The 26884-nt window shown below is 36.3% G+C and overlaps 1 protein-coding gene and 1 non-coding gene across 2 annotated transcripts in view; one reads left to right on the forward strand and one right to left on the reverse strand.

The window, feature by feature from the left end:
* Positions 1 to 1765: 1765 nt before the first annotated feature.
* The window catches only part of LOC116093743 (T-cell activation Rho GTPase-activating protein-like), a 25941-nt gene continuing 822 nt past the window's right edge, over positions 1766 to 26884 (reverse strand). The window contains 13 exon segments of the mRNA XM_031375367.1: positions 1766 to 2285; positions 3314 to 3569; positions 7403 to 7592; positions 8563 to 8672; positions 10616 to 10774; positions 13167 to 13342; positions 14234 to 14477; positions 15063 to 15252; positions 16176 to 16285; positions 20783 to 20824; positions 20826 to 20948; positions 21344 to 21522; positions 22990 to 23172. Of these exon segments, the coding sequence (XP_031231227.1) occupies positions 3330 to 3569; positions 7403 to 7592; positions 8563 to 8672; positions 10616 to 10774; positions 13167 to 13342; positions 14234 to 14477; positions 15063 to 15252; positions 16176 to 16285; positions 20783 to 20824; positions 20826 to 20948; positions 21344 to 21522; positions 22990 to 23146 (1920 nt within the window). The 5' untranslated portion in view covers positions 23147 to 23172 and the 3' untranslated portion in view covers positions 1766 to 2285; positions 3314 to 3329.
* On the forward strand, positions 11633 to 11737 carry LOC116094498. The gene has a single exon (XR_004120154.1). It is a non-coding gene; the product is annotated as a U6 spliceosomal RNA (small nuclear RNA).

A 26884-nucleotide genomic window follows, 5' to 3' on the forward strand; every position in this document is an offset into this window, starting at 1 on the left:
AGTCTGCTGTGTGTAGAATCATCCTTCATTGAAATGGATACAAGACCAGGATGACAATATCAAAATACAAATGAACATGCAAAAGTAAAAGTCTTATGTGGTCCCACCTTAGACAAAGAACTACAGGCAACTAATAGTTGTTGGGAGAAGAATGATCCTCTTCTAAGAATGATCCCCCGATTGACTGTCCCATACAGAGTTTTTGGAAATGCAACTATATACACAAAGACAAAAATTGGACACAGCATGTTGTATTTGTATATTTGTGCATACAAACAAGCATACACATATGCATATGTGTATGTATCAATATATATGAATCAATCCAAGAGTATGAGGCATAGAATAGACTGAAGGAAAAGGAGAGGCAAAGTGATAAAATTCTATTTATAGTAAAATTCTAAATAATTATGAATGAAAACAATATTTTGAACGTTATTAATGGGAATTCAGGGGCATCAGTGCAATAATTAATGTAGAAAATATGCTTCTTTAAATTTTCTCTAAAATTTCAATATTTCACATTTGTATTGGGGGCCTTTTCTAAGAAAACAAAACATAAGGAATTATTTATGTTGAGATTAAGAACTCAGTTTATAAAGAGAGCTGTAACGAATATGCAAAGCAAATTTGAGGATAAATGGTGTGTACACAAACGTGTATGATGTGTGTCTGTGAATGTATATGGTATGTGTGTGTCTTTATGCATGCAGCATTCTTGGGACACATATGGTCTGAGCTAAGTTAGGTTGGAGGACAGCATCAGCTGTTGGGCTTCGCCTCCTACGTTTCTGAGCTTGAGTCTCTCGTTTGTGACTTTTCAACATTAGAAGAGTATCTACCTCAGAATCTGTTGCTGATTCCTTTGTCTCCAACTCCCATCCTGGTAAAAAGCTTCTAGTTTTAGAAAGCTTTAGACATACAATGCCCAGTTTTGATTTGTTTTTAATGTAAGTTTTGAATATCTGAATTCATGTCACAAATCTTTCATCTCAACTTCTTTAGATATTGACCATCTTTTCAGGTCCTTGTATATAGTCTTAAATTTTGTTCCAAGTTTAAGTTCATCTTGTGTAATGATCCATTTTGAGTATTATTGGAGTTTTATCTGGAATCATCCATGACACATGATTCTAAGTACAACTCTGAGGGATTATTTTAATTATATTAGACTCTGCCCATACTTTTGAGGAATTATTTAAATTGGGCAATAAAGGTAGAAAAACTCACACCAGAATTGGGCTGTACTATTTTTTATGTACGGTTCTTGGAATGTAATATCACAGCATATTAGCACTCATTGTCCTCTGCTTCTTGATTAGGTAAGCACTTGGCTAGCTGCACATGTCACCAGCACTGCCTTATAATGATGCTCTGAGCCTTTCTCACTGAGAAAGACACTTTCCTCATGTAAGTAATATTCTAACATATCTTTTCACAGCAATAGGAAAAGAAATGAAAAATACACATTGCTAAAATGTACAGGAGTGAGGCTGTCCTTATAGTATACCTGATTAGTTGGTTTTTAGCCATTAAACTATTTTGTGGCTAGACTCTGGAGGAATTTCGTCAGAAAATCTCTAACTTCCATTAGATAAGAAATTGATAGGTCATTGTGAGGGGATTTTTGAAGAAAATATTCATAAAGTGATCCCACTGGATCTGTAAAGTGGCTCCAGTTCCCCGAGTAAGCCAGGTAGGGAAGAATTGTGAAATGCCATTCTCCATGGAGAATCATGAATAAGGCACATTAACATCTAAGCAATCAAATTATGGATGGCATTTATTATCACAAAATATACATACTCTAGATCATAAAACACAATGAATGTAAGTGAAGATTATCATTTGTAAATAATACAATATGATAAAATGGGGAGACAGAAGTACTGTTCATTAATAAGCTTTTCAGAGGTATGGGTAAGTAGGAGGGGGCATAGCACATTCAGAAGGAATGAGCTGGGACCTGAAAAGTGCTCACTTAAGACTCAAGTTCACAATCTAAGAGAATCACCCTGGATGCCTCTATTGGTTGATAGAGGCATGTTATTTGGGCGGGATTCTCATTTCTGGACAGAAGCAGAAAATCCAAACAAATTCCTTCAAATGCTGGTAAATCAGGTTATAAAAAAATAGGTTTTTAGTGGAATAATAAAGTGAAGGAGAAAGATAAATTCAATGTAGTCCTGGGAATTCAAGTATTCCGTTGCAGAGGAAACATTCTCCATCCAGAAGCTATCTGGTCAATCCACATTCTGCTTCTTACACTCCTCCTGCAGGTGTTTCTGTAGAAAAGGGAATAGATGAGAAAATTGTTTTGCTTTCATTGCAAAAGAAACATGTTATTTTGAGGCAAAAAATGCTCGTTATAGATTCCTCCCAATTTAAGTAAATGTACTTTCTGTACATTTTCTGGAATTTATTAGATATTTTCTTTATTTACATTTCGAATGTTATCTCCTTTCCTGGTTTCCCTTCTGAAAAAACTGCTATTCCTTTGCCTCTCTTCCTGCTTACCAACCCACCCTCCCTGGCTTCCTGACCCTGGCATTCCCCTACACTGGGGCACAGAGTCTTTACAGGACCAATGGCCTCTCCTCCTATTGATCACTGACTAAACCATCCTCTGCTCCATATGTACTTTCCTGTATATCAAACCAAGAAAAGTCAACTATGAATAACATCCACATTCTACAGTGAGGTATTTATGTTAACTCTATACCCACCCCTAAATGGTATTAATTTTTGACTCAGGGATATTCTGGCCTCCTCATCATTCTCAATGTGTTCATTGTAGTGGATCCTGCATCATTTAATACTTACACAAATGCTAAGCATTTGCTAACATTTATCTTTCATCTGAAATCAAACCAGCAATATTGTTGCACAAGGATAGTGTGTGGTTCTTATATAGTGGCGTAGGGATTTTTCTTCCAGAATGGTTGATTGATTTTAAATCATTGTTTTTAATGAATTCTTTAAAAAGCATAATTTTATTATCTGAGATATCTTACATGGTTCTTGAACCAGAGGGAAGAAAGGTAAGAAATAACAATAGACAATATTCTGCTATCCATACAGGGGCTAAAATAGGAGTACATCTTTCATACATACAGATGTATATATCTAAATATTCATTTGTATATGTGTGTAATTGTCTATGCATCTATATATGTGTATATATGAATTTATATGCAATTTAGTTAAAGTATTTTTTAAGAACCTCCCTCAATGTTTTCATATGATGATTTCTTAAATGGGGGAATGGTTCATCCTTCAATTCATTTGATGACTATTTAAAAACTTCCATTACCTGTGAGATCTTCTGCCTAGGAAGAAGCAGATAGACTCTTTTCATCATTTTTCTGGGGATGCATCTTTTCACTATGACAGCTGCCTCTACTGTCACCTCTTGCTTTCCTTGTTTCATTAGACTCAGCAACATTATTTGAGGAACCTAAAACTTTTTCTGTGTCACTGCAACTCCTTGGGATCTCTCCATAAAACACAGTGGCATCTTCTCCAAATATTTCCAGAAAGTTCTCAATGAAAATTTCTACAAGAGAAATCTGTAACACCCCAAGACAAAAGCAAGAAGCTTTGTCATATCATATAGTTTATAATCACATTTGACATTAGACTTTTGAAATGAAGAAAAGTTTGAAATCAAGAATAATGCTGGCAAGATTTTGCATCTCTTTTTGTTTCATAAATGCAAGTATGATGCTGCTATAGAAGTCTCTGTCTGGAACAGAGATTCTAGACTTTTGCATCTTCCTAAAATAGGTTGTTAAAGTTGCTTGCATATTGCAATGAATAAAGGAATTATTAGGAAGAAACCTGACATTTCAGAGCTGATATGTTGCCAAGAGGAACTGTGAATGAATTGAATTAGTGACATTACAAATATCTTCTTTATTTTTGGGTTTTCAATTTATAGAGATCAAAGGGAGGGGGAGCTGAGTTGCAGAGGCTTGGATAGGCCACTTCTCTTATTATTGGCATCTCAATGCTTCATACTCTGTTCTTCACTCCATTTGAGAGGAACAAGTGGTTTGGCCTTTCTTAAAGAAGTAAGTCTTTCATTGGAATTTAGGCTTTTAAAAGCTATGGATGCAGGGGAGTGGTGGTCCACACCTTTAATCCCAGCACTTGGGAGGCAGAGGCTGGCAGATTTCTGAGTTTGAGGCCAGCCTGGTCTGCAAAGTGAGTTCCAGGACAGCCAGGGCTACACAGAGAAGACCAAAGTGAGTTCCAGGACAACCAGAGTTAAACAGAGAAACCCTGTCTTGAAAAATTGAAAAAAGAAAAAAAAAAGAAAAAGAAAAAAAAGTCATGGACCATTTCCAGGGTACTCCCTCTGCTTCATGTTTGGTGTCCATAAGAGTCCTCAGTTTTCAGCTTCCAGGATCAGTTGCTCTGACTGCCTGCAGCTATGATCCTGTTGTGGTTGTGAGGGACATGAATTAATCTGGACCTTTAAGCCCCAGATAAACTCTTGCTTCTGTAAGTTGCCTTGGTCATAGTGTTATACAAAGCCATTGAAAGCAGTTAAGACATGACATGTTTGTGTCAGAAGTATCAATTCACAGAAATATCTGACTAGAAGAAATTTCAATTGAGAAAATGCCTATATAAGTTTGGCCTGAAGGTTAGGGAACTCTGTGAGATACTGTCTTGATTCAATTAATCTGTACTGCCCAGATCACTAGGATGGGGCCATCCCTGAGCTATTGGATAGATAGATAGATAGATAGATAGATAGATAGATAGATAGATTTAGATAGATAGATAGATAGATAGATAGATAGATAGATAGATAGATAGATAGATAGATAGATAGATTAGATAGATAGATAGATAGATAGATAGATAGATAGATAGGTAGATTTAGAGAGGGTGGCTAAGAAAGATATGAGGTAAAAGACAGTAACAGCACTGTTACATGGCTTCTGCTTCAGTTCTTGCCCCCAGGTTCCTGCCCTGCTTCAGGTTAGGCCCTGAGTAATTTTCCAAAACTACATGTATAACATACAGGAAATAAATTCTTTTCTCCAAGGTTACTTTTTTAAAGTAATAGTAACAAACTAAAAAATGTGCTAAGTTGAATAACAATGCTATTTTTTAAAATTGTGATAGTGGGATTAAGCAAACTTAGTACACTATTCATATTTTTATATATATATACATATATACATATATATATATATATATATATATATATATTTCTACCCAGAATGCAACTGACTTTATATTTCCATAGTCTTTTACAAGGTAGGGAATAAAAGGTTCTCCAGAAAATCACACTCAGTTATCACCTTATTTCACATGCAAATATTTCAGGTTTTTTTTCACACTTGGTTTTCATTTTTGAACATGTAAACAATATGTTTGTATTTGAATAAAATTGCTTATAGTGAATGAATTGTTAAAATTGTGACAAGTGAAAAAACTGATTTGATTGTCAAATTGGACTAGATATATAGCTTGATTCAAGTAGGAATTTTAGATTGCCAGTATACTGATATGTGATTATTTAAAAGAGGAATGTGTGCATAGGCCCAAGCCAAGTAGATTTCCGAGTGACTAAGGCTTTCCTATGCCATACTGCCCCATTGTGTGTGACATTACTTAATTCCTCTTCCTTGAACCTTATCTTTGGAACTTATTAGCTAAAATATACCTTTGCTTCCTCAGAAATATTTTGTGTCAAAATGCCTGACAAAATATCGGATAATTGTTATTAAACTTTTTTATTATTAGCTTCTTTGTGAATCTAGTCCAACATATTTTGGTAATATTAAGTACCTAGAACTCTTCCTATAACTAGGTCCATTTTCTACATAACTCTATACTCTTCCTTCTTTGAAAACTATCGTGATCACTTTGTTAATTATGGCTTTTCTCAGGAGGTAATTATCTTATTTACTTAGCCTTTCAACCTTACAGTCTTAAGCTGTACTGAGAACTAAGCTTTCAGAGGTAAACCTTACTATGAGGTAAATGGATAATGCAGCTGTGACCACGAAGGGAACATCAGATGACATCTTTCCCTTCTCTCTAATTTTGCTTTCTCCATATAAGTATGTTTGTTCTTACAGAAAATTTTAGCCACTTTGTAAAGTATTTCTCTAGCCCTAAATTAAGAAACCATGCCAATAATAATTAAGAAGTATCAATACAGTAAATTGATATATGTCTTTATTGCTAGCTCAGCTCTTAGGGTCATTGGCAGGTACTACAGAGGATCCAGCTTGGTTCCCAGCACCCATATTGTGGATCACAATCATCTGTAACTTCAATTTCATGAGTCCAATTCCATGTTCTAGTGTCCAAGAGCACAAGAATGCAAATGGTGCAGAAATTTACATGTATACAACATAAAACTAATTTTAAAGTAAAAAATAAACATTTTATTCATGCTTTACACAAATTAAAATAAGTATTTTGGTGCTAGAATTATGGTTATAATGGTGAAGAGCCACTACACACACACACACACACACACACATACACACACACACCTAAATATAAATCTAAACATTTCTCTTGGCATCTATAGACACTAGGTATGTTAGAATACAAACTTTCATTCAAGCAGAATATGATGTAATAATGTTTCATTTTTTATAGGTGGACTCTTTTTTTTTTTTTTTTTTTTTGGTTTTTTGAGACAGAGTTTCTCTGTGTAGCCCTGGCTGTCCTGGAACTCACTCTGTAGACCAGGCTGGCCTCGAACTCAGAAATCCGCCTGCCTCTGCCTTCCAAGTGCTGGGATTAAAGGCGTGCGCCACCACCGCCTGGCTAAAATATAAGTGGATTCTTACAGGTATGTTGTTATAGAGTTGAAAGACTGCCTGCCACTAGGAGCTGGTAGACAAGTTTTGTTCTTTTTTTTCTGATTGAGCCATAAACTATACCCAGAATATATTGTATATGGAGCCTTGGTGCCCATATGGTTAACCCACACAGGAAGTGTGACTGAAGAGAAGAATATGTGAGAATAATGGCAACTTCCAAGATAGAGATAAAAAAAAAAAAAAAAAACAACACTTTGAGATATCTGTCCAAGTCTGTATCTCATTCAACGTTTTGATGAAGTACTGATATTACCTTGTTGAACTTAAGCACTCATCTCTTTTACCATCTCTCATTCACGTTTAACATTCATGCAAGCTGTAATCTCAAATGCAGTTAAGAAAAGAATAAGTCACTTAATTCCAATTCATATTAGCAAGATCCCTTCCAAAACCTCCCTGAAATAGCTCAGTGCCTCATCCCCTCCAGAGTACTGCACTGCAAGGGTGCCCTTTAACAGTAATGATCTGTCAAAGGTTTCCCCAGCTTCTGCATCACAGTCAAGACTCCTTTCCCAAAGGCAGACAACAAGAGGTCCACTTGCCTTTTTTGAGATATCGTTCCCAATCCCTGAGCTGGAGGAAGTAGGATGCCAAAGCATACTTGGAGCTATGCGAACTGATAAAGCATAAGCAGTCATGTGGTTAATACAAGAGCAACCTTTAATCTTGTGCAGCACACTGAGAAGGTGTCTCAAAAGGAGGACACTTGGTTCTGGCATCTGTATTAAAAGACTAAACAGAAAATGAAGAGTTTATGTTTATCTGTTTTACGGGTAATGATTCTATTTGATCTGAAATACAAAGAAAAAGAAATGACAACATTTTTGTAGGCCACTTCATAGTATCAAAATTCACAAGAAATCAAGATCACTACTATATTGTCTAAAATATTTTCCACAAATCAATTCAATGTATGGTATATTGGGACATTTTAAAAATTATGTATGTATACATGTACACTATATGTGCCTGGCACCCAGAGAACCCAGAGAAGTGTGTCAGGTCCCTGGAAATGGAGTTTTTGACATCTTGACATTTGCAAGCCGCCATTTGGATAGGTCCACAGTCATCGGGAAGAGCAGCCAGAGCTGCTAAACCCTGAGCCATCTCTCTCTAGTCACCATGGAGACACATTTATCATAAATAATTTAATATAGACACATTGTATTCTAGAATTGCTGGGCTAGAAGCACACTGATGAAACTAAGCCATGTACTTAGAAAAGCTGTTTTTACAAATAAGGCAAATATGCTGATGTCCTAAATACTCATGGGAGGTCAGAGTTCCTCCTTTACCTAAGAAATCATTCTGTGGAGTAGTGTGGAAGACATAGAAATCAAAGCTGAACCTGACCTGGATGTCTCTAGCTTTTAATGGTTGAAAAAACTGAATTTAATTTGTCCCATAGAGGAATTTAGATTGTATTCCAGACTGGGCTAGACCCTACTATACTGCTGAGCCTCTCTTCCAAACCATGACTATTATAATGTTGAAACCTCCCTAGTGGTGGGACCAAAGGCATGAGTCAAGACACATGCCTGACAAAGGTATTTGTTATAAAGTAACTTTACACATATGAGCAAAAGAAGCCTCTTGTCACTGTCCATCATTTCAGTGTATAATCTTGTAAATACAAGATAATACCCACCACAGAACATACTATTCACGTTTGTAATTATCCAAATGATTAATGCATCATTACCTTTGGATAGCAGAAATCTTTTGATCATGGAGTTCTTGATCAAGGACAGCAAGCCACTTTCCATACAGATTAGAACAAAGTAAGCTTCCTGGGATAGTTCTAATAAATTCCTTATGTATATAAAAATATAATAATCAGTGTACTTTGAAAAAATACTGTGAATCATTTTTATTGAAGAATACCAGTTTAAATGTAATTTCTTAAGATATTTCCTGCCTGACTGACATTGTCCAGAATCTCACCTCAAAGTTGACTCACCAAAGGACCCAGACTCTGTAGACTTTCTCACCATGAACTGAAGCCAAAGAAACAAAGTTCTGGAATGGTGGTAATAAAATGAACTGTCAGTTCAAAGGGCTTTACCTGGACATAAGCAGCTACTAAAAACCGGCAGGACCAGAGGATAAATACATCATCCTGATTCCATCATTTGTTGACTAGGTTTGAATTCCTAGTTGAGTAAGGTTCTAATAATATGCACATGTACTCTTGCTCACATACAGTGGGTAAGGGCTTAGTCTCATGATCTGAGCTCCCTGGGTTCCATGTGAAAAGCTCTCACAGTCTCATGTTCCCTTAACTGTATAAGCATTCAGCTCTTTACATTGTAAGCAACACATTGTTTGATGGACAGCCAAATTCTTTTATTATATTCCTTTCAAATCTCACCCTTTATTACATATGCTCAGAGATTTTAAAAGAGTAAGCACAATGATATGTGTGAGGCATAGATGGGCATCATAGTACACACCTTGAATCTCAGAAATCCGATTGATGCAATCTGGCTTACGTTAGGCGCCAGAATGGGCTTTAAAGATAGACAAGTCCATAGGTAGGTAGGTAGGTAGGTAGGTAGGTAGGTAGGTAGGTAGGTAGGTGGATGGATGGATGGATGGATGGATGGATGGATAAATGAATAAGAAAAATGGGGAAATCTCAACTTTTACAAGAAAAACAGAATAACAAATATAGCTTATATAGCTTAAAATATATTCTCTTTTCTTAGTAAATAACCACAAATAGGTAAATAGTTCAGTATTAACTAGATCTGGAAACACCCAAGTCAATTTTCAAGTTTACATTTCATTCAACGTTAACTCATTACAGTTTTTCCTGAGTTGTAAAGGGTCAGGCATAGTTTGAGGTAACAAAAATCAAGAATTGAGAAGTGTGGGAAAAGCCCAAGTGTTCTTACAATTTTAAGTGCTATGTGAGCATGGGGCTTCCTTGGTAGTCATTTATCTTTTCCATAATGTGGTACTGATCTTCTGCCAGTGAGAGTAAACCACGCTTGGCAACTAGGGTCCAGGAAGTACCAAGTGGTACCTTTATCTAATGTTCTTAAGCTTGCCTACTCTCAGACCACTATCTTTTCCCTTGATTATCTGGGGCCACTCCTCTAGAATCTACTGAGTGTTCAACTCAGAAAATGGCAGAATTTTTTTAAAAAAGAAGCTATTTGCATTTTATCTACTGTTTATAGACAGCTCCATTAATGCTCAGTGTGGTACAGTATTCATTAGCAGATCAGACTAATTCTTGGACACAAACATGGGATTAAAAAAACATCTGGGAGATGTGAACTTTTTTGGGATAGAGAAAGAAAACACAGTTTATGTACTAGCTGAATGGCAATGTCTAAGTCTCTGTGAACCTTTTACATGTCAGACATGGACTAGCCATTTTGAACTGTTGTTATTTATGAAGGATATTTTTCTTTAATAAGTATAATTTATGAAATGTGGTTTGTAAATCAACTTTTGTCACTACTATCACTTGTTTTGTTATTATGCCATACAGTGTGGTCAAAGGTGAAATCAATGGAGTAGTCTGTATAATGACAAACTAGAGTGCATTTGACATATGTTAACTTCTCACAGCAGGTCTTCAACTCTGCCATTATGATGACTCACACACCCTGTCAGAATTTTATTTACCATGTCTCTTATCCTTGGGCCATCATTATCAGTTTATCTCAAGGAAGTAAATTACTTATTAATTGTAATTACCTGTAGCTACTGTGGAGTGTAGGTGATGCCACATCCTTCTCTACCTTTAAGACAGACGCTATAACATAAACAGATTCCTCTCTCAAGTTCATTTCCTCTGCACAGTTAAGTTTTTCTTTTAAGGTGAAGTATGATTTATTAGCTAATGTTCTGAATATATTCTCTGCGTGTGGTCCTTTTTCATCGATGATAGAGAGCATATCCTATATGGAAGAAAGACAAGTAACAATAACTGCATATCCACCCAGAGCATTGGCAAACATGGGTACAGAGATACAACTGGGAAGAATGAATGCAGGAGATTCAGTTTTTTTAATCTTCTGAATATATTTTCTCTTCTAATCCAGTTTTGAGCACTGGAAGGATTTTTGGTTGGTTGTTTTATTTTATTTTGATCAGTGTTCTTTAGAAATTTTTCCTCATTAAACTTTCTTCCATCCTTACCTTCCTTCCTATTTTCATTTCATTTCATTTTTCAAAGCTTCTGTAATTTCCTTGTTATCTGAATTCTTATTTTCAACTTCCATTATCAAAAGACACTGATAGTCAAGAACCCACGAGAATTTCAATTCCTTCTTCATTGTTTCACTATGTAAAAATGACTACCATTCACAACCTTAATGAGAATGTTTTTTCTATTTTCAAAGTTTGGATGATACAACTATGACTACCAGAAAATTATGCTATAAGATCTTCAGGGTGTGGTCAGTAATTATCAGGTATCTGATAGGATAAACATGTTCATATGTAGAAAAATTCCTGACATAGGGTGTATAACTGAAGTGTTTGCTTAATATACATTTTCAATGGCAACTTAGTAGGTTATTTAATTAAAAAACTCAAACCATATTAGGTGGCCTTTAAATGTGTTCTATTCAGATGCAAGTTCTACTAAACAATGCTTATGACTTATTCCTTGACAATTTAAAACAAAGCAGATTATACTTTGAATTATGATATTTAATAATCTCAGAGGCAATGATATTAAGGGAGACCTCAGAATAAAATGAGGTCATGAAAGAAGCTGGGAAAGGTTAGGGTAAGAGACAAAAAGGATGCTTGCTTCCTTCCAGCAGCACATAAACAAAACTGGAACAATACAGAGAAGAGTAGCACAGCTCCTGCACAGGGATTACACACAAGTTTGTGAAGCATTTCATATTTTTTATGTGAAGAAAGAGGAACACTCCTCCATTGCTGGTGAGATTGCAAGCTGGTACAACCACTCTGGAAATCAGTCTGGCAGTTTCTCAGAAAATTGGGCATAGTACTACCTGAGGACCCAGCTATACCACTCCTGGGCATATACCCAGAAGATGCTCCAATATGTAATAAGGACACATGCTCCACTATGTTTATAACAGCCATATTTATAATATGGCAGAAGCAGAAAAGAACTCAGATGTCCTTCAAGAGAGGAATGGATACAGACAATGTGGTACATTTATACAATGAAAAACTACTCAGCTATTAAAAACAATGACTTCATGAAATTTGCAGGCAGATAGATGGATCTAGAAAATATCATCCTAAGTGAGGTAACTCAGTAACAAAAGAACACACATGGTATGTACTCACTGATAAGTGGGTATTAGGCAAAGTGCGTGGAATACCCATGATACAAATCATGGACCACATGAATCTTGAGAGGAAGGAAGACCAGAGAGTAGATGCTTCAGTCCTACATACAAGGGGGAACAAAATAATTAAGGGAATTAGAGCTTGGGAGAGACTTGGGAGGGAGAGAATAGGGGGAGGATTAAAAGAGAAAAATCAAGTATAGGAGGAGATGGAGATGTACAGTGGGTCAGGAAATTGAACAGAGGTGTGTAGCAATGGGGGATGGAGAACTGGGGGTAGCAAGCAGAAAGTTCCAGATGCCAGGAAAGCAAGAGCCTACTAGGACACCACAGGGATGTCATTAGCTGAAATACCCCACAAAGAGGAGGGAGAACCTGTTGGGACCATATCCAGAGGTTAGGCTTGGGTCCACAGTTGAGATGGGGCCATCCACCCATCTCCAAAATTTTAACCCAGAATTGCTCCTGTCTAAAGGAAATACAGGGACAAAGAGTGAGCAGGGGACTAAAGGAAAGGCTATCCAGAGACTGCCCCACCTGGGGATCCATCCCATATGTAGATACCAAACCCAGACACTATTGCTGATACTAAGTATGGCAATACTTTTGTTTTGCTTTGTTTTGTTTTGTTTTCATCATTCTTGGAATGCATGAATCAAACTTCAGTGGAATATTTCTTTAAGGCACTATTTTAAAAGAATCTCACCCTGCCAGGCACTGGTGATACACACCTTTAATCCCAGCCCTTGGGAGGCAGAGGCAGGTGGATTTCTGAGTTCAAGGCCAGCCTGGTCTACAGAGTGAGTTCCAGGACAGCCAGGGCTATACAGAGAAACCCTGTCTTTAAAAAGAAAAGAAAACAAAACAAAAACCAAAAATTAAAAAAAAAGAATCTGACCCTTCTTAATAGGGTATCTAAACATCCATTGGCTTGGTGAGAGAATTGTGTGAGAACACGGGATCCACAGAAGTCACATGTTGCATGACAGCTATAGAAAACCAAAATGACACTCACCAAAATTGAAGAAGGTAGAATACCATTCTTACAGATACTGGTGACAGACTTTCCAAAGAGGCGCCCCTTGCTTGGTGCTGATGGGGATGGGGTTATACACACATTGTCATGGCTGGTAGGAGAACCACAAGTAATCATTGGTTTCATAAAAGGTCTATTGACAGGTTTCTCATAATCTAAGAAAGAAGGAAATCTTCGTATGTGGTAATTAAACTCAATCATCACATCAATCGACTTGATATTATAGCATTTATGATATTGAGGGATTGGTTAATTACCTCTTTTATATTAACTGATTATTCTCCCCGAAACCCTGAAAATAGGTAAAGCAAGAGGCCAGATCTAATTTAGATTCAGTTCTTCTAGTTCCATTCCTATATAGTCCTGTCTAAAATACACTGCACTACATCGTGCAGTGCTTGATATCTAGTTGTATATGGCCCATATGTCTAGGTCTAATCAGTGCATTCTTGTATTCATGTTCAAAGTTATGCATAAAGGTATTAGAATGAAGTAGTTAATAGTGTATTGTCCCCTACGTCCCACTGTGTGATTTCTGACTGAACAGCCATGGACAACTCTAATCTAGTAGCTCTATCTACACTTGCCACTCATCTTGCCTGATAACCTACAGCCTCTTCCATGTGAGAATGCCACCTATTGTCATGTCTACCTCTTCCTTACAGTTGTAGTATGCTTTTAAAAGAAAGTTCCAGGACAAACAGCATTGCTATATATAAATAAACTATATCTCAAACTTGAGTTGTCCTTTTATTATAAAAGTCAACACAGGGATCAAAAATATTAAAATAAGTGGCATTTCTTCATATATACTTAACTATTTGGCACTTTGTGGATTTACCTTTTACATATACTCAGGACCACTGAAAAGGGGGTATAAAAATTTACCAACAGTTTCTGACAATAGAAGAGTACCTGTAATAAAATAGGTGAGGGTATACTTCACAATGGTTTTAGTAAATGCAACATCTCTGCTTGTAAATAGTGATTTTGGATGCTAAGTGATTCTACCTTTTAAATTATACCAATAGAATATCTTTACCTACCTATAGTCCACTCATTGTGAAGAGGAGCAGCTGGACTCATGGGTACTGAATCGTTGCCTGTAGAGCTCGTCCTCCCAGTTCGACAGTGCTTATCCTTCATCTCACCAAAGTAAGTTATAAAGTTTAGGGAACTTGATGCTTTCTCCACACTAGGGCAAGACACTGAGCTCACATCATAACATAAAACCATGTCTTCCCCAAATATTTTCAGAGTGTTTTCAATGAGAAATTTTACAAGGGAAATCTGCAGCAAAATGGGTAAAACACACTTAGCCTCTGTCACTTTGTGTGATTATAAACTTCACTTGATATATGATATATATACATGATATATATATACATATATATATATATATATATATATATATATATATATATATATATATATATATATATATATATGAGGTTTGGAGGTTAGAATTGTATAGTTCAAAATTCTGAGAAAAAGTCAGCTGTCATAGAGGAGAGAGTTTTCTGTTAGAAATTTAAAAGATTATCTTGAGATCAGATGTAAAATCTACAAACAACACAGCATAGTACACTATAAGAGGATGCTTTCCAGCGCTTCCATTGTGATGGCTACTATACATTGTCAGTTTGACTTTGGTTCCATTTGTCACACATATAGCTGACAATCCACTGACAATCCACTCACTCAAATCTCACATTTTTTTGTTTCTCCCAAAGAATATAATTCAAATATATAATTATTTTATAAAAGAACAAAAAACAAACAACAACAACAAAAAACAGTGACTCTAAAAAAATTCTGTATTCCTGTCTCCCTGTGAAGACCTGGCCACCTTAAGCATGAAATATGTGTCATTACCTCATTGGAGATATCACTCGCTAATCCAAAGTTGCAGGAACTTGGCAGACATAGGATACATGGGGCCATGCAAACAGATAAACTATAAGCTGTCATCTGATTAACAGCAGAATTTTGTTCTATGTTGTGTAACATTCTGAAAAGTTCTCTCAAGAGAATGACGTTTGGGTTGGGCAGGTGCTCTAAAAGACTGAAGAGAGACAAGTTATTTTAAAACAAGAATTTTTTTTTTTTACTCAGGAAGTATTAAATTTGAGGAAAGACAGCAGAGTAAATGTCTATGTCTTATTCATTGCCCTCACAAAAGAATACATCAAGGAAAGGAGAAATGTGCCCTGAAAACATTGCTTGAAATACTTCCCCAATATCAATTTTTTAAAAAGGAAAAGTTTAGCTGGGTATAACTTAATATAAACATACCTAAAACACTTACGGCATTCTGTAATGTGTTCAACTAAGAGAACACTGCAAAGTAAACTGCTAAAATGTAAAGGATTCCTGTATTTTGGAAGTACCAATTTTGCAAGGCTATCAAGTCATTAGAGGCTAAAGCTTATCTATTATGTGCGAGGTTATGGAAGAATTTCATATGCATAAACACATTTCATTGAAAATTTATCCTTAATTAGGCATGCTTTTCTTAAATACTATAGAAAGTCAAAGTATACAACTGATAAATTGGATGTTCATTATATCTTATGGGCCAATATAAATTCACAGTGTGTACAATGTTGAAATTTTCATATTAAGAATTTTAAGAGAAAAAAATTTATTGTCATGAGATATATTTCCATTTATTTATTTATTTTTCTTCTTTCAATAAAGCCTGGGTGTTCTTGGCAGTTTAGGTAGCCCAAGCTGACTCCAAGTTATTGGTGATTATACCTCTGGTCCTCAAATGCTATGATTACAAGCATGAGCTATTGTGACTGCTGGAAGAAAGAAATCATAAGTCTTTCTTCAAAATGTCTTCTATGTTTATAATAAATTGAAACCATTTGTTGTCAGTGAAAATTCTTTTGTAAATAACTCTGGGGTATATAATCTAATGTTTCTAAGCAAACACTTTTCCTATTTTGGTTTATGTTGTCCAGGCAATTAGCTCATCATTACCTCTGCACTGCAGCTAGTTTCTCCTCTTCGTCCCCTTGGTCAAGAACACCAAGCCATAATTCATACAGTCTAGATGTCAGCACACTTCCTTGGATATTATGAAGAAACTCCTTACATAGAAAAATATTTTTGTGGAAAATATAAATCACAGAAATTATTGAAAATAGTTCCTACTCTAAAATTCAGTTTGGTCCCAACTTCCTTCACTGTGTTCATCCTGTCCTCTAGTTAGAACCTTATCTAACATGGAGGCCCACTAAAGGGACTTGCATTTTCTCCATCAAAATTCAAAACCTAAGAGCAGACTCTAAAAAGTAGTGGGAATGCAGGCAAATCTCCCCTCTGTTCCAAGTCATTCCAGAGGACATCTGAAGAAACTAGTAGACATTGAAGATAGCAATATCTCATCTCAAATCATACTTTTCAAATGACATAAACATACATACTGTGGTAATTTCATTGGTAGGAAGGATTTCTTGTTTCTAGCTCCAAGTTCTGAAACAAGTGATCTAAATACACAAACTTGTGCTCATAGGCCGAGGCCAAATGAGTCTGAGGTTTCTTTCTTGTGCTTTGTTCTCTGAGAAAAAAATGATTCTGGTAAAATCATGTAAGTGGTGGAGGAAATGAAATGCTTGCCTTTGTATAGTGACTGAGATGAATGGCCATGCTACGCTTTATGATATATAGGGAGTCATAAGAGTGTGCACCTGCACTCTCAGGACAATTAAAACTGAATGGAAATCTGGGCAATGGTGGCGCATGCCTTTAATCCCAGCACTCGGGAGACAGAGGCAGGTGGATTTCTGAGTTAGAGGCCAGCCTGGTCTACAGAGTGAGTTCTAGGACAGCCAGGGCTACACAGAGAAGCCCTATCTTGAAAAAACAAAAAAACAACAAAAAAATCTTAATGGAACCTTCACATTTATTCATTCAAAACCTTATTCCTTATTCATCAGGAAATAGATGTCAAATCACATACAATGTGTCCAAGGAAACATTCCCTTAGTACTAATCCCAGTTAGGTTTCAGGAAATGCCATGAACTACTTTTATGATAATACTTCAGTAATTACTCAATCCTGAAAATATTTGTAGAGCTGGTCCCACAAACCAGGCATGGAGTGAGTACTGGCTACCCTCTTCTTATATCACTAGTATGAATATAGTAATCTACCTTGGCAGTTTGCATTGTTCAACATACTTTTAAAAGCTGTATATCACTCAGTCTTTGGAAACAGAAAACATTCCAGTTGTGGCTAACTCAGTCAGTCAGGGGTTGGGCAAGGTCATTAGCATCTTTGCTTGCTGTCACTGAACAGGTATGTCTTTTTTTTTTTTTTAATTAGATATTTTCCTTATTTACATGTAAATTTCTCCATTCCCAGTTTCCCCTCAAAAAAACAAAGAAACAAACAAAAACAACTGTGTCCTTTTTTACAGCATGTTTATCGCTGAGGATTCCTGGACCAAAGTGAGCCAAGAAAAATTGTTGTTGAGCCACTTCATAGACACAGCTCAATGGCAAGTCAGCTTTGGTGCTGACACCATATTTATTAGTAGTTTAGGCTAATATTGTGGAATTTGGTATGGTATTATGAAGAAAAAAATAGAAAATTTAGAGTTTGCTAATATGTGTTCTGAAATAATAAATCACTTTAAGATGTGTACCTCATGGATGCAACTCCTGACTACCTTCTCCAACTACAATATATGTTACTTGATTGGCTAGAAATGATTTCTGAACTGTTAATGTAGATGACAAAAATACTGTATACCAGCAACACTTAATTTCAGTGACATGTTTGCATTCATTTGTGTATTAATATATTTTGGATCTCATCAATATGAATTCTTTCTCTATTGCAGTATTTCCCTTCAAGCCGTAATTCATTTTTCCTCTTAAATTGATTTTCAGAATCCTAAATTAAACTTGGTTTTGGTAACCAGGTTAGAGGACAGACTCATCTGAAGTGTCTACACGGAGGAACTGGTTCTGCTGTAGCAGGTCAGGCATCTGAAAAGAGACTACAAAGCTCAAAGGGCGAAGGAAACACATGTGAGGACATGATTTCAGATAAATTGTAAAGTAAAACAGTTTGAAAATGGGGGGAGAAGAACTTGATAAGCCCTCAAGTATGTTTTAATATAGATTAATACAAAAGAAGTACTTGTTTATTGTTTAAATATCTATAGCTAAATTCTAAAATTGAGCAAGTACAACTAATTGAGGAGGAATGAAGGACATAAATACAGAAGGAAAGAGAGTGAGGAGATAAAAGTCACACCGAGCTTGTTCAAACAACCTATAAAGAATCATATTGCATTCACCTGAAGTTACATATAAGAATAATGTTTTAAGTATGCAGAAAGAATTTAAATTTCTGGCTGACAATATTTTCCACAATAAATTTAGACTATCTAAAAAACTTCACAGAACCTGGCATGGAAAAAACACACTGCAAGTTGTTCATTGGAGTCTAAGAGACACAAAAGTATACATGTTATTGTTGCTACCCTTGGTTACCTCACAGAACTTGAATTAAGTTCCTATAGCTGAAGGTACAATGCACTTCACATAGGACTTGGATCATCTGAGCTGGGTTTGGCATGTAAACTTCTTCTTGAGGACAAGTTTTAAAAGTATCCAAAGTTACTATGCAAGCTACAAAGAGGGTGGAGGACAGCATAGGACAGTGCTACAAAGCTTAACGTATGAACTACAACAATGACAGGCATGAAAAATCCTTCCTAAGTGTGCAATAGTGACACCTTTTCTGGACAATAAAATGTAGCTATTAATCAGACCTATAGTCTGCACAAAGTACAGGAAACTTTACAACCATCCAGGGATAATGAGATCGCCATGGCTCTTAAAGGAGAATGACCTGTCACTTAACAAGAACAATTTCTAACTATATTCTAAATATTATTATTATAACTATTTCTGACACAGTTTAGCTTTTACCCACCCATTAAAGAATGTTTACTTTGCAATATATGGAAACCACATATATTCAACTATTCACAATTGTAGTGAAGAAAAACTTCATAGTAACTATCCCCAGTGGGGTATGGGTGTGTATGTGTATGTATGTTTGTATATGAGTGTATATGTGTGTGTATTACATATATACATTATATATATGCATATGTGTGCATATGTGTGTATATATACATATTTATATATATATATTTGTATATATATATATATATATATATATATATAAGTATTTTTGTGGGATTACCATGAGTGAAGCTTACTCATCATTTCCAGGGCTCATGATCTAAGGCAGATAAGCAATTTTCCCTCATGATAACCCCCCAAAATAGTTACTTAAATAATACCTGAGCAAAGCCATCATCCCTCTAATAACAGCTGGAATTGGAAAATCTCATGAAGCTGAATTTCTGGACAAAGAACTACAGATACATGAATATAAATGAGTGTGGAAAAATCAGTCTTTCCAAAAGATGAACTCCCTAATTGATAATCCAGTACTCTGAATAGTACATATACTATCAACTGTAAATGGAATCATCGAATTGTTTAAAAAGGATTACTGATTCATAAGTATGAATGTAATGATAATTTTTTAAAAGGAGGCCATCTCAGTGGGAAAGGATGCGCCTAATCCTCTAGAAACTTGATGTCCCAGGGAAGGGGATGCTGGAGTTGGAATGAGGTGGGTGTGGGTGAGAGGGTTGGTGGATGGGTGAGCACCTTCTCTGAGGCAAAGGGGAGGAGGGATGAGATGAAGAACTCTGGGAGGGGGACAGGGAAGGGAACAACCTTTAAATGTAAATAAAAATTAATAAGAAAATTAAATTAAGAAAAAAAAGGAGGTGATGTATTTGAGAGAGAGTGGGAGAATGAGGGGAAGCATAAGAGAATTAGAACAAGGAAAGACATAAATGAATACAATCAATCACTAAGTGGGGCTGCAGGGTTGGCTCAGTAAGAGAGAAAGCATTTCACAGGACGACTTTTGTTTGATATCAACATGAGAGTGTGGAGGAGAGATTATTAGATCTTGCTGGCTGTGTGTAAACAAGGTATTTTTGGAGGGGGCACATGGCCTGTTGAGGAAGAAATACCTGCTTCTCAGAAATAAATTAGAGAATGACAAAGAATGAAGAACACTGGTGGCAAGACACATGCACCTAGGCATGTGCACTAGATGACATGAATGTGCACGTCTGAAATGCCCCTCCACACACAAATATTATTTGGAACGAGTGTCTCACTTAGGCATATTTAGGAATCAAAGAAAAGTTACTTAAGCTTCAATGCATTTTGATATGAGTGTTTGGTTAATGTTTCAAGTTATATTTATTATCACTATTAGTAATGTTACTTTTTTGGCCTGGAATGGTCAACAATAAACATAAAAGAATGATGTATTATTGCAAATGAAAATGTATATAACAAAGGGAGCTTTTACAATAAAAGGACAATCCTTTCATTTTAGAAATCTTTGGAAACTTTCAGCCTATCAGATTTCGAACCTTTCTGCCTGCTGTCACTCAAGCAAAATCATAATGAAGGAAACTACTGCCCAGACTCTGAGGATTCCTGCTTGTCGATGACTTCAAGACTCTCCATACCTTTAAGACAGATGCCACAACGAGAACACATTCCTTATTCAGGCAGGTCCACCTTTTTCCCAGAATCCAACTTTTCTTTTAGTGCTTGGCATGCTGATATATTAGCTGATATCCTGAAGATACCTTCAGTGATTGGTCCTTTTTCATTGAGAAGAGAGAGCATATCCTAAGTGGAAGAAAGGGGAGCACCTGTCACTATCTCCATAACAGAGTTGAGAACTAGACCAGAAGAATGCATGGGTAAGACCTGAGATGGAGGACAGGGACCTGGAACTGGTTTTGGTGCTTCTGATTGGTTTTGTTCTACTCATTCCTTTAATGTTAACCCTGAAACCTCAAGGATATTCATTTGTATGAGATTTCCTACTAGAGTGAAGTGATGGCTTTAACGTTAACTTTTCCCATATATGGGTTGTGGTGAATAGCACTGTCTTATCTTCCTGTTTTTAAGCCAATGATTTAATACATAACTGCTTTCCCTCCTGTTGATAGAAATGAATAGTGATATTTAAGAAGTAGGATTTTTGTCTTCAGGATAGCCAGGAAAGAAACATGTGATACCAGAACTGCTTTAGGAAGATTTCCAGCATCACAAACAACAGTGAGATCATATCCAAAGAGTTTTCCTCTCTTGGTGACTGGCAGAGATGTGCAAACTTGGTCCTGATGGAGCACCGAGGCCCTGTGGAATACTCGACTTATGAAAGGCCATCTTTTGTTAACACTTTCCTTCTCTGCATCTAAAGAGAATTTGAGAGCATTACATGGACTAATGTTCTTTATATAGCCTTTTTCAAAGAATTCCAATTGTGTAACATGTCTGTTGTAATTCATAGAAAGATAGGGCATCATTTGTAATATAAAACTCTCCATGTTCTAAAATTGGTTAGTCATGCTGTAGCATGTGGGAGTTTTGCTGCCCTAGACTAGACACTGTTGTTAGTCTTTGAGACCTGATCTGAGTGTTCTCCAGTGAGCATGCTCACAAGCCAGTGCTGTCTAACCCCATATTGCACTATGTGGTACTTGAGAACTTCTTGGACAGCTTCCTGAGTGGTCTCAGTCAGTGGTCTCAGAGGTCGTAAATACTTCTTCATAGCTGCTCTCTGCTACGACCAAGCAGTGTTGGACTGTCCTTGGATGTCATAGTGCATCTCCTCGGATGTCATAGTGCATCTCCTCGGATGTCATAGTGCATCTCCTCCCATTGTGAAGCTTTCTCACTGAGGTTTTAGAACATTTGTCAAACTTCTTTTATCACTAGCCTGTGCCTGTATCACCAGCATACATGACATTTGTCAGCCAGTCTCTGGACCCTTATCTGTATAGTTTTAGTTTGAGACTGAGATCAAGGTTTCTTTTGCTTTTCTAAGACTTGTTTATAGCATACAGGATCACAATGAAATCTTAAATAACTTATGACTACATAGTCTTTCTCCGGTTAGAACATACTAGTTGGCTGTTCAATACTATTAAAGTAAGTCTGTGAGTGTGTCTGTGCACACACACACATTTAAAGACAAGAATTTGAAAGCAATCAAGGGGAGCATATGGAAATTTTTGGAAGAAGAAAAGAAAAATGGGGAAAATGATGAAAGTATAATTAGAATACAATATTTAAATAAAACAAAGGCTCCAGGACATAAATATCAGGTCCCTTTGTGGATCAGACTCCAGATGCAGGTTTAAAGACATGTATAAAACAAGAGTGTTGTTTGGGTTAAAATGAGATTAGAGACTGGTGTAAAAGCCTAAGGCCATTTCTCCTCAAGCCCAGCACAGATTACCTGCAACACCATACATATACTTGTTCTTTGTAGATTTCTTTATAGTTTTGTCTCAGTACAGCCGTTAAGTCACTTTCTGTTACAATCATGAAAAAACACAATGGGGAACAGATGAGGATTCAGGTCTTAGAACCCATACTCTAATGGGACAAAGATGTATGCACACACAATTATGTGTAAACAGTGCCTTAGCACACTAGCTCATGGTGACTATCTGCCTGAACCGATGGAATGTTCTCCCTAGGGACAAGCTGAGCTTTGCCATCAGAACCTCTCTTAAGCCTGAGCTGAGTCATATTGTTTTGTTTTTATTTTCTACAGTGTCCCTCCTCCAAGCAAGAAAAGACACTGTGTTGGTATTTTGTGCAAGCACAGGAATGAAAATGAAAAAGGGTCCCTGAAGGTTGATCAGTGCCTCACCGCTATGCTGCTGGCTTTTTGGTTGGTCTCTGGGCTTCGGGATGAATGGCTCCTGTGCATCTGGGTTTAGATGTCTCCCACACGGCCCTGGCAGGTTGGGAACATCTGTGCAGATTTCTGATCCCCATGGTCCAGAAGTATCTTGAAGGTTACTCATTATGATATAATATGGGTTGTCAAGATCTAGGAGGAGAAAATATGAATATACACTGAAACTGATGGCGATACATATACAAACCTGCTTGTGTGCTTGAACACACGCTGTTGTGTTGCATTTTCCTCCTGCTTTGGTGCAGAGAAAGTTGTACACCTTAAAGCATGAAAAGCCTCAGTGGGGGAGTCTGTAATGAGACAAAGATGTTTAATCTGACGAGTCCTAAAACTAAGTCATGTCAGCCTATTATTTTGAAGAACAAAGGACCATCAATGCACTGAATACTGGGGACATTGTTTGCCTCTTGTAGTTTTATGGCCTGCCACCTTCTGCCTTGATGTCAAGATTTTTACATTATGAGAATCTTATTTGGTGTATCTATCTTTATATTAATCAATTTAAATCCTTCCCACCCTATAACTGATATTAACAGTAAAAAGAAAAGACGTTTATATGCTTTGGAAGTCCATTCTCTTTGAATATTTCTATTAGCCACATTTCACACTGCTCCCTTCACGATTTTCTTTTCACGATATATGCAAGTCCATTTCCATTAACAGTATAAGGACAAGGTTGTCAGGAGCAGTGGGATGGATTCGATTCCCCTTCCTTCCATTGATGCTCCCCGGACAATGGCCAGGTTGATCCTGCAAGGTATTGGAAATACTCCCTGGATGATCAGCAGTGACTTTAGAATACAACAAAAACTACACACATGAAATTAATGTCCAGATGTTTGATTTGCTCTCTCATGATTTAAATTATTTCTTCTGTAAAGGATTCTTAAAGATTCTGTACTGTGACATGGATATGCCATTCCAGGAAATATGAAACCTTGCCCTTGGGATTCAACTCTCATTCGGCCTTTCCTTTAGACAGATAAAATGACAGTGGTGAAATTCAAACAAGAGTTACAGAAACAACTTAAAGGATTCCAAAAGCTTCCAAATAATCAATATGGAAAAATATAGGTGAGAGGACATGGGCAATAGGTTGAAATACACATACAAATTGACAACTGTGCAATCAAGAGGGTTAAATTCTTGGAATTTCTGTACAGTGCTATTCCAAACTTTAGAATTAAAATCCTATTAAGTTGACACATTTCACTAAATAAATTTATTTCAGAATGTGGCTAAACCCCTCCCATATTCTTGTGCATGCCTGTCTCTCCACCATTTATTAGATTGTGACAGGAAGGCAGGATCTAGAGAACCTTAGTTGCCTTCACTCAAAAGCAATACCTTATGTTGTAAAAAAAAAAGAAAAATTATCAAATATGTGGAGGAATGATGTCCTTTCCTATGTCCTTGGTAGAAAACAATGTACTAAAACTCTGAAGATAATGTAGAAAAAATATACTGGTGTAGTTTCACTTTAGTTTTAATAACAAAGGGAGTGCCCGATTCTTTTTTAGATATATGAGAAGGGTTTGAACAATACAGTGTCCTTTGATTTGCACTAGGCATCATGGCTGTCACTTGTCTGAGGCTCTCTAAATGTTTCAGAATTGCACCTATTCAGTGATTTTTAAAAGGCCAGCCTTGCTGAGTGTTCTTGGTATTCTAAGTTTTTCTCGTCCCAATTCTTCTGATAAATCTTATGTTGTTATTACATATTTGTCAACAATCTTGTAAAAAACAATCCAGAAAAAAATCAACATAAGAAATAGCAGGTCATTCAGAGTTGGGGAAGCTCCAGAAATCTAAACACAAAAAATCACATATTCACTGGGGGGAAAATACTGATCACAGACAAATGTGAACTGAGTCTTTTCAGATGTCAGAGAAATGACTATATTTCAGAGTTTTATTCCACCAACAGCTACATAGTATAGAGGAAACTTAGTATTATTTTGAAGGTTTTTAATTTGATTTTTATATTTGTTTATTTTACATATGTTTTGCTTGCATGTATATCTATGTACTACATCATGTCTGGTGCCTGAGCAGGTCAGAAGAGAGAATCAGATTCCCTGGAAGTAGAATTAAGGACAGCTGTGAGCTAGCATGTGAGTGTAGGAATCAAACCCAGGCCTTTGGGTTTAACAACTTCTTTCAAAAGAAAAAAAATATCTGGGCTTTCATTTTGTTTTGTTTGCCTTTTCAGGAAAATTATGCATCTCAATTAAGAAAGCATAGAAATAGTTCCATTATTTTCTCACTAGACCAAAGACCCTTGCATAAAGAGATGTTATCATGTAATTGCAATTGAATGCTAAAGAATATCCAATTTGTTTAAAAAATAGAATTTACTAAATTTACTCATGATTTAAAATCGAAAGAAGCAAGCACATTGCAAAGCACCCGTTGGAGAGCAGAACTTTTTACAAACTAGAGGGATGTACAAGAAAGAAGAGATCCACATCAGTTATTAAAGGAAGAACAAACTGCTCAACTTGTGAAAACTGGCCATTGGCACAGCAACATGAATGCTATTGGTAAGCCTAAGTACACTAACTTGTGTGCAATGAAAGCAGAAATTGTGCAAAAGATTGAATTGCAGATTCATCCCAAAGATCCCAAGCCCTGATCCTTTAACCTATCAAATGTCCACACACAGACATCATTAACACTTTTAACCTTAGAGTCTGACAGGTGCAAGAATCAGGAGACCTTAACGTGAATGTGCTTTACTGAGGTAGAGTCAAATGCTTCAGACACAGGAAGTCGGACATCGCTGAAGACAAGGGAGGACAGATACATGCTTAAAAGTGAAATCTAGAGCCACAAAAGATTGTGTCAGAAACACCCGGAGACATTTTCTGCTAGATCCCATAATAAAATATGTAGTATTCAGAAAGATCAAGTAAAACTAACATGCCTATATTGCTAAAATGACTGAAATTTGGTGATAGTAATGAATTGTGTGGTCTGCAAACTGAGTATTGACTGATATGTGCAATTATATAGTACTAATGTGAAATTACATACACTAAGATATCCAAACTCCATCAAACTGCTAAAATCTCTTCAAAGATTATCTGTTACATAATTCAAATTTGAAATGAATGTGTGTGATAAATATGAACAAAACAGAATGAAATCTATAGATTAAAATGCCATAATTAAGCCCATTTACTTTGCAGTTTAACTTAAATAGTTGTGAAGGAAATAAAAATCAGGTTTTCCTAATGATTCATACTAGTTTTGGAGGCTCTCAGGGAATGCATATATCCGGAAATGCCAGTCCTGAAGGATTTCTGGTGGTTAGAAAAAAGAAAGAAAAACAGCATTAATCAAGAATTTGTAAAATTATTTATGTCCAGTAGGAGGAGTCATTTCTTTTACCTCTGGCAAAAAGGACAAATGGCTCTAAGTTAACATATACCTGTGCTGCCTATCAGGATTACAACATCCATTCTGCCCTGTAGATTCTGAGTTTCTACTCACAAGTACTTGTTATATATCTCAAAGCTCCCACCTAATTTCTTATCTCTTCATAACTACCAGCTTTTCCTCCTAACTATGGTAGCTCCCAAAATGTTGCAGAATCCTCTTTGCTCTCTTTATGCAGGCAAGAATCCCCCCAGTTATCTTCACTACTCTCTCCTACTATTCTGCATTCTCTTTACATACACTTATTTATGGTCTTGTCCAGTCTGCTTGTTTTCCCCTATGTTGTGAACTCTTTCAGATACCTCTGGATATTTTCCCTTCCACAATAAAGACCTTCCTCATAATTATGGAATGACTATTCTAGAGGTTTCTTTTTTACTTTTTTTTTTTTTTTTTTTTTTTT

Source organism: Mastomys coucha, unplaced genomic scaffold (genome assembly GCF_008632895.1).
Source record: "Mastomys coucha isolate ucsf_1 unplaced genomic scaffold, UCSF_Mcou_1 pScaffold16, whole genome shotgun sequence".
Taxonomy (NCBI): domain Eukaryota; kingdom Metazoa; phylum Chordata; class Mammalia; order Rodentia; family Muridae; genus Mastomys; species Mastomys coucha.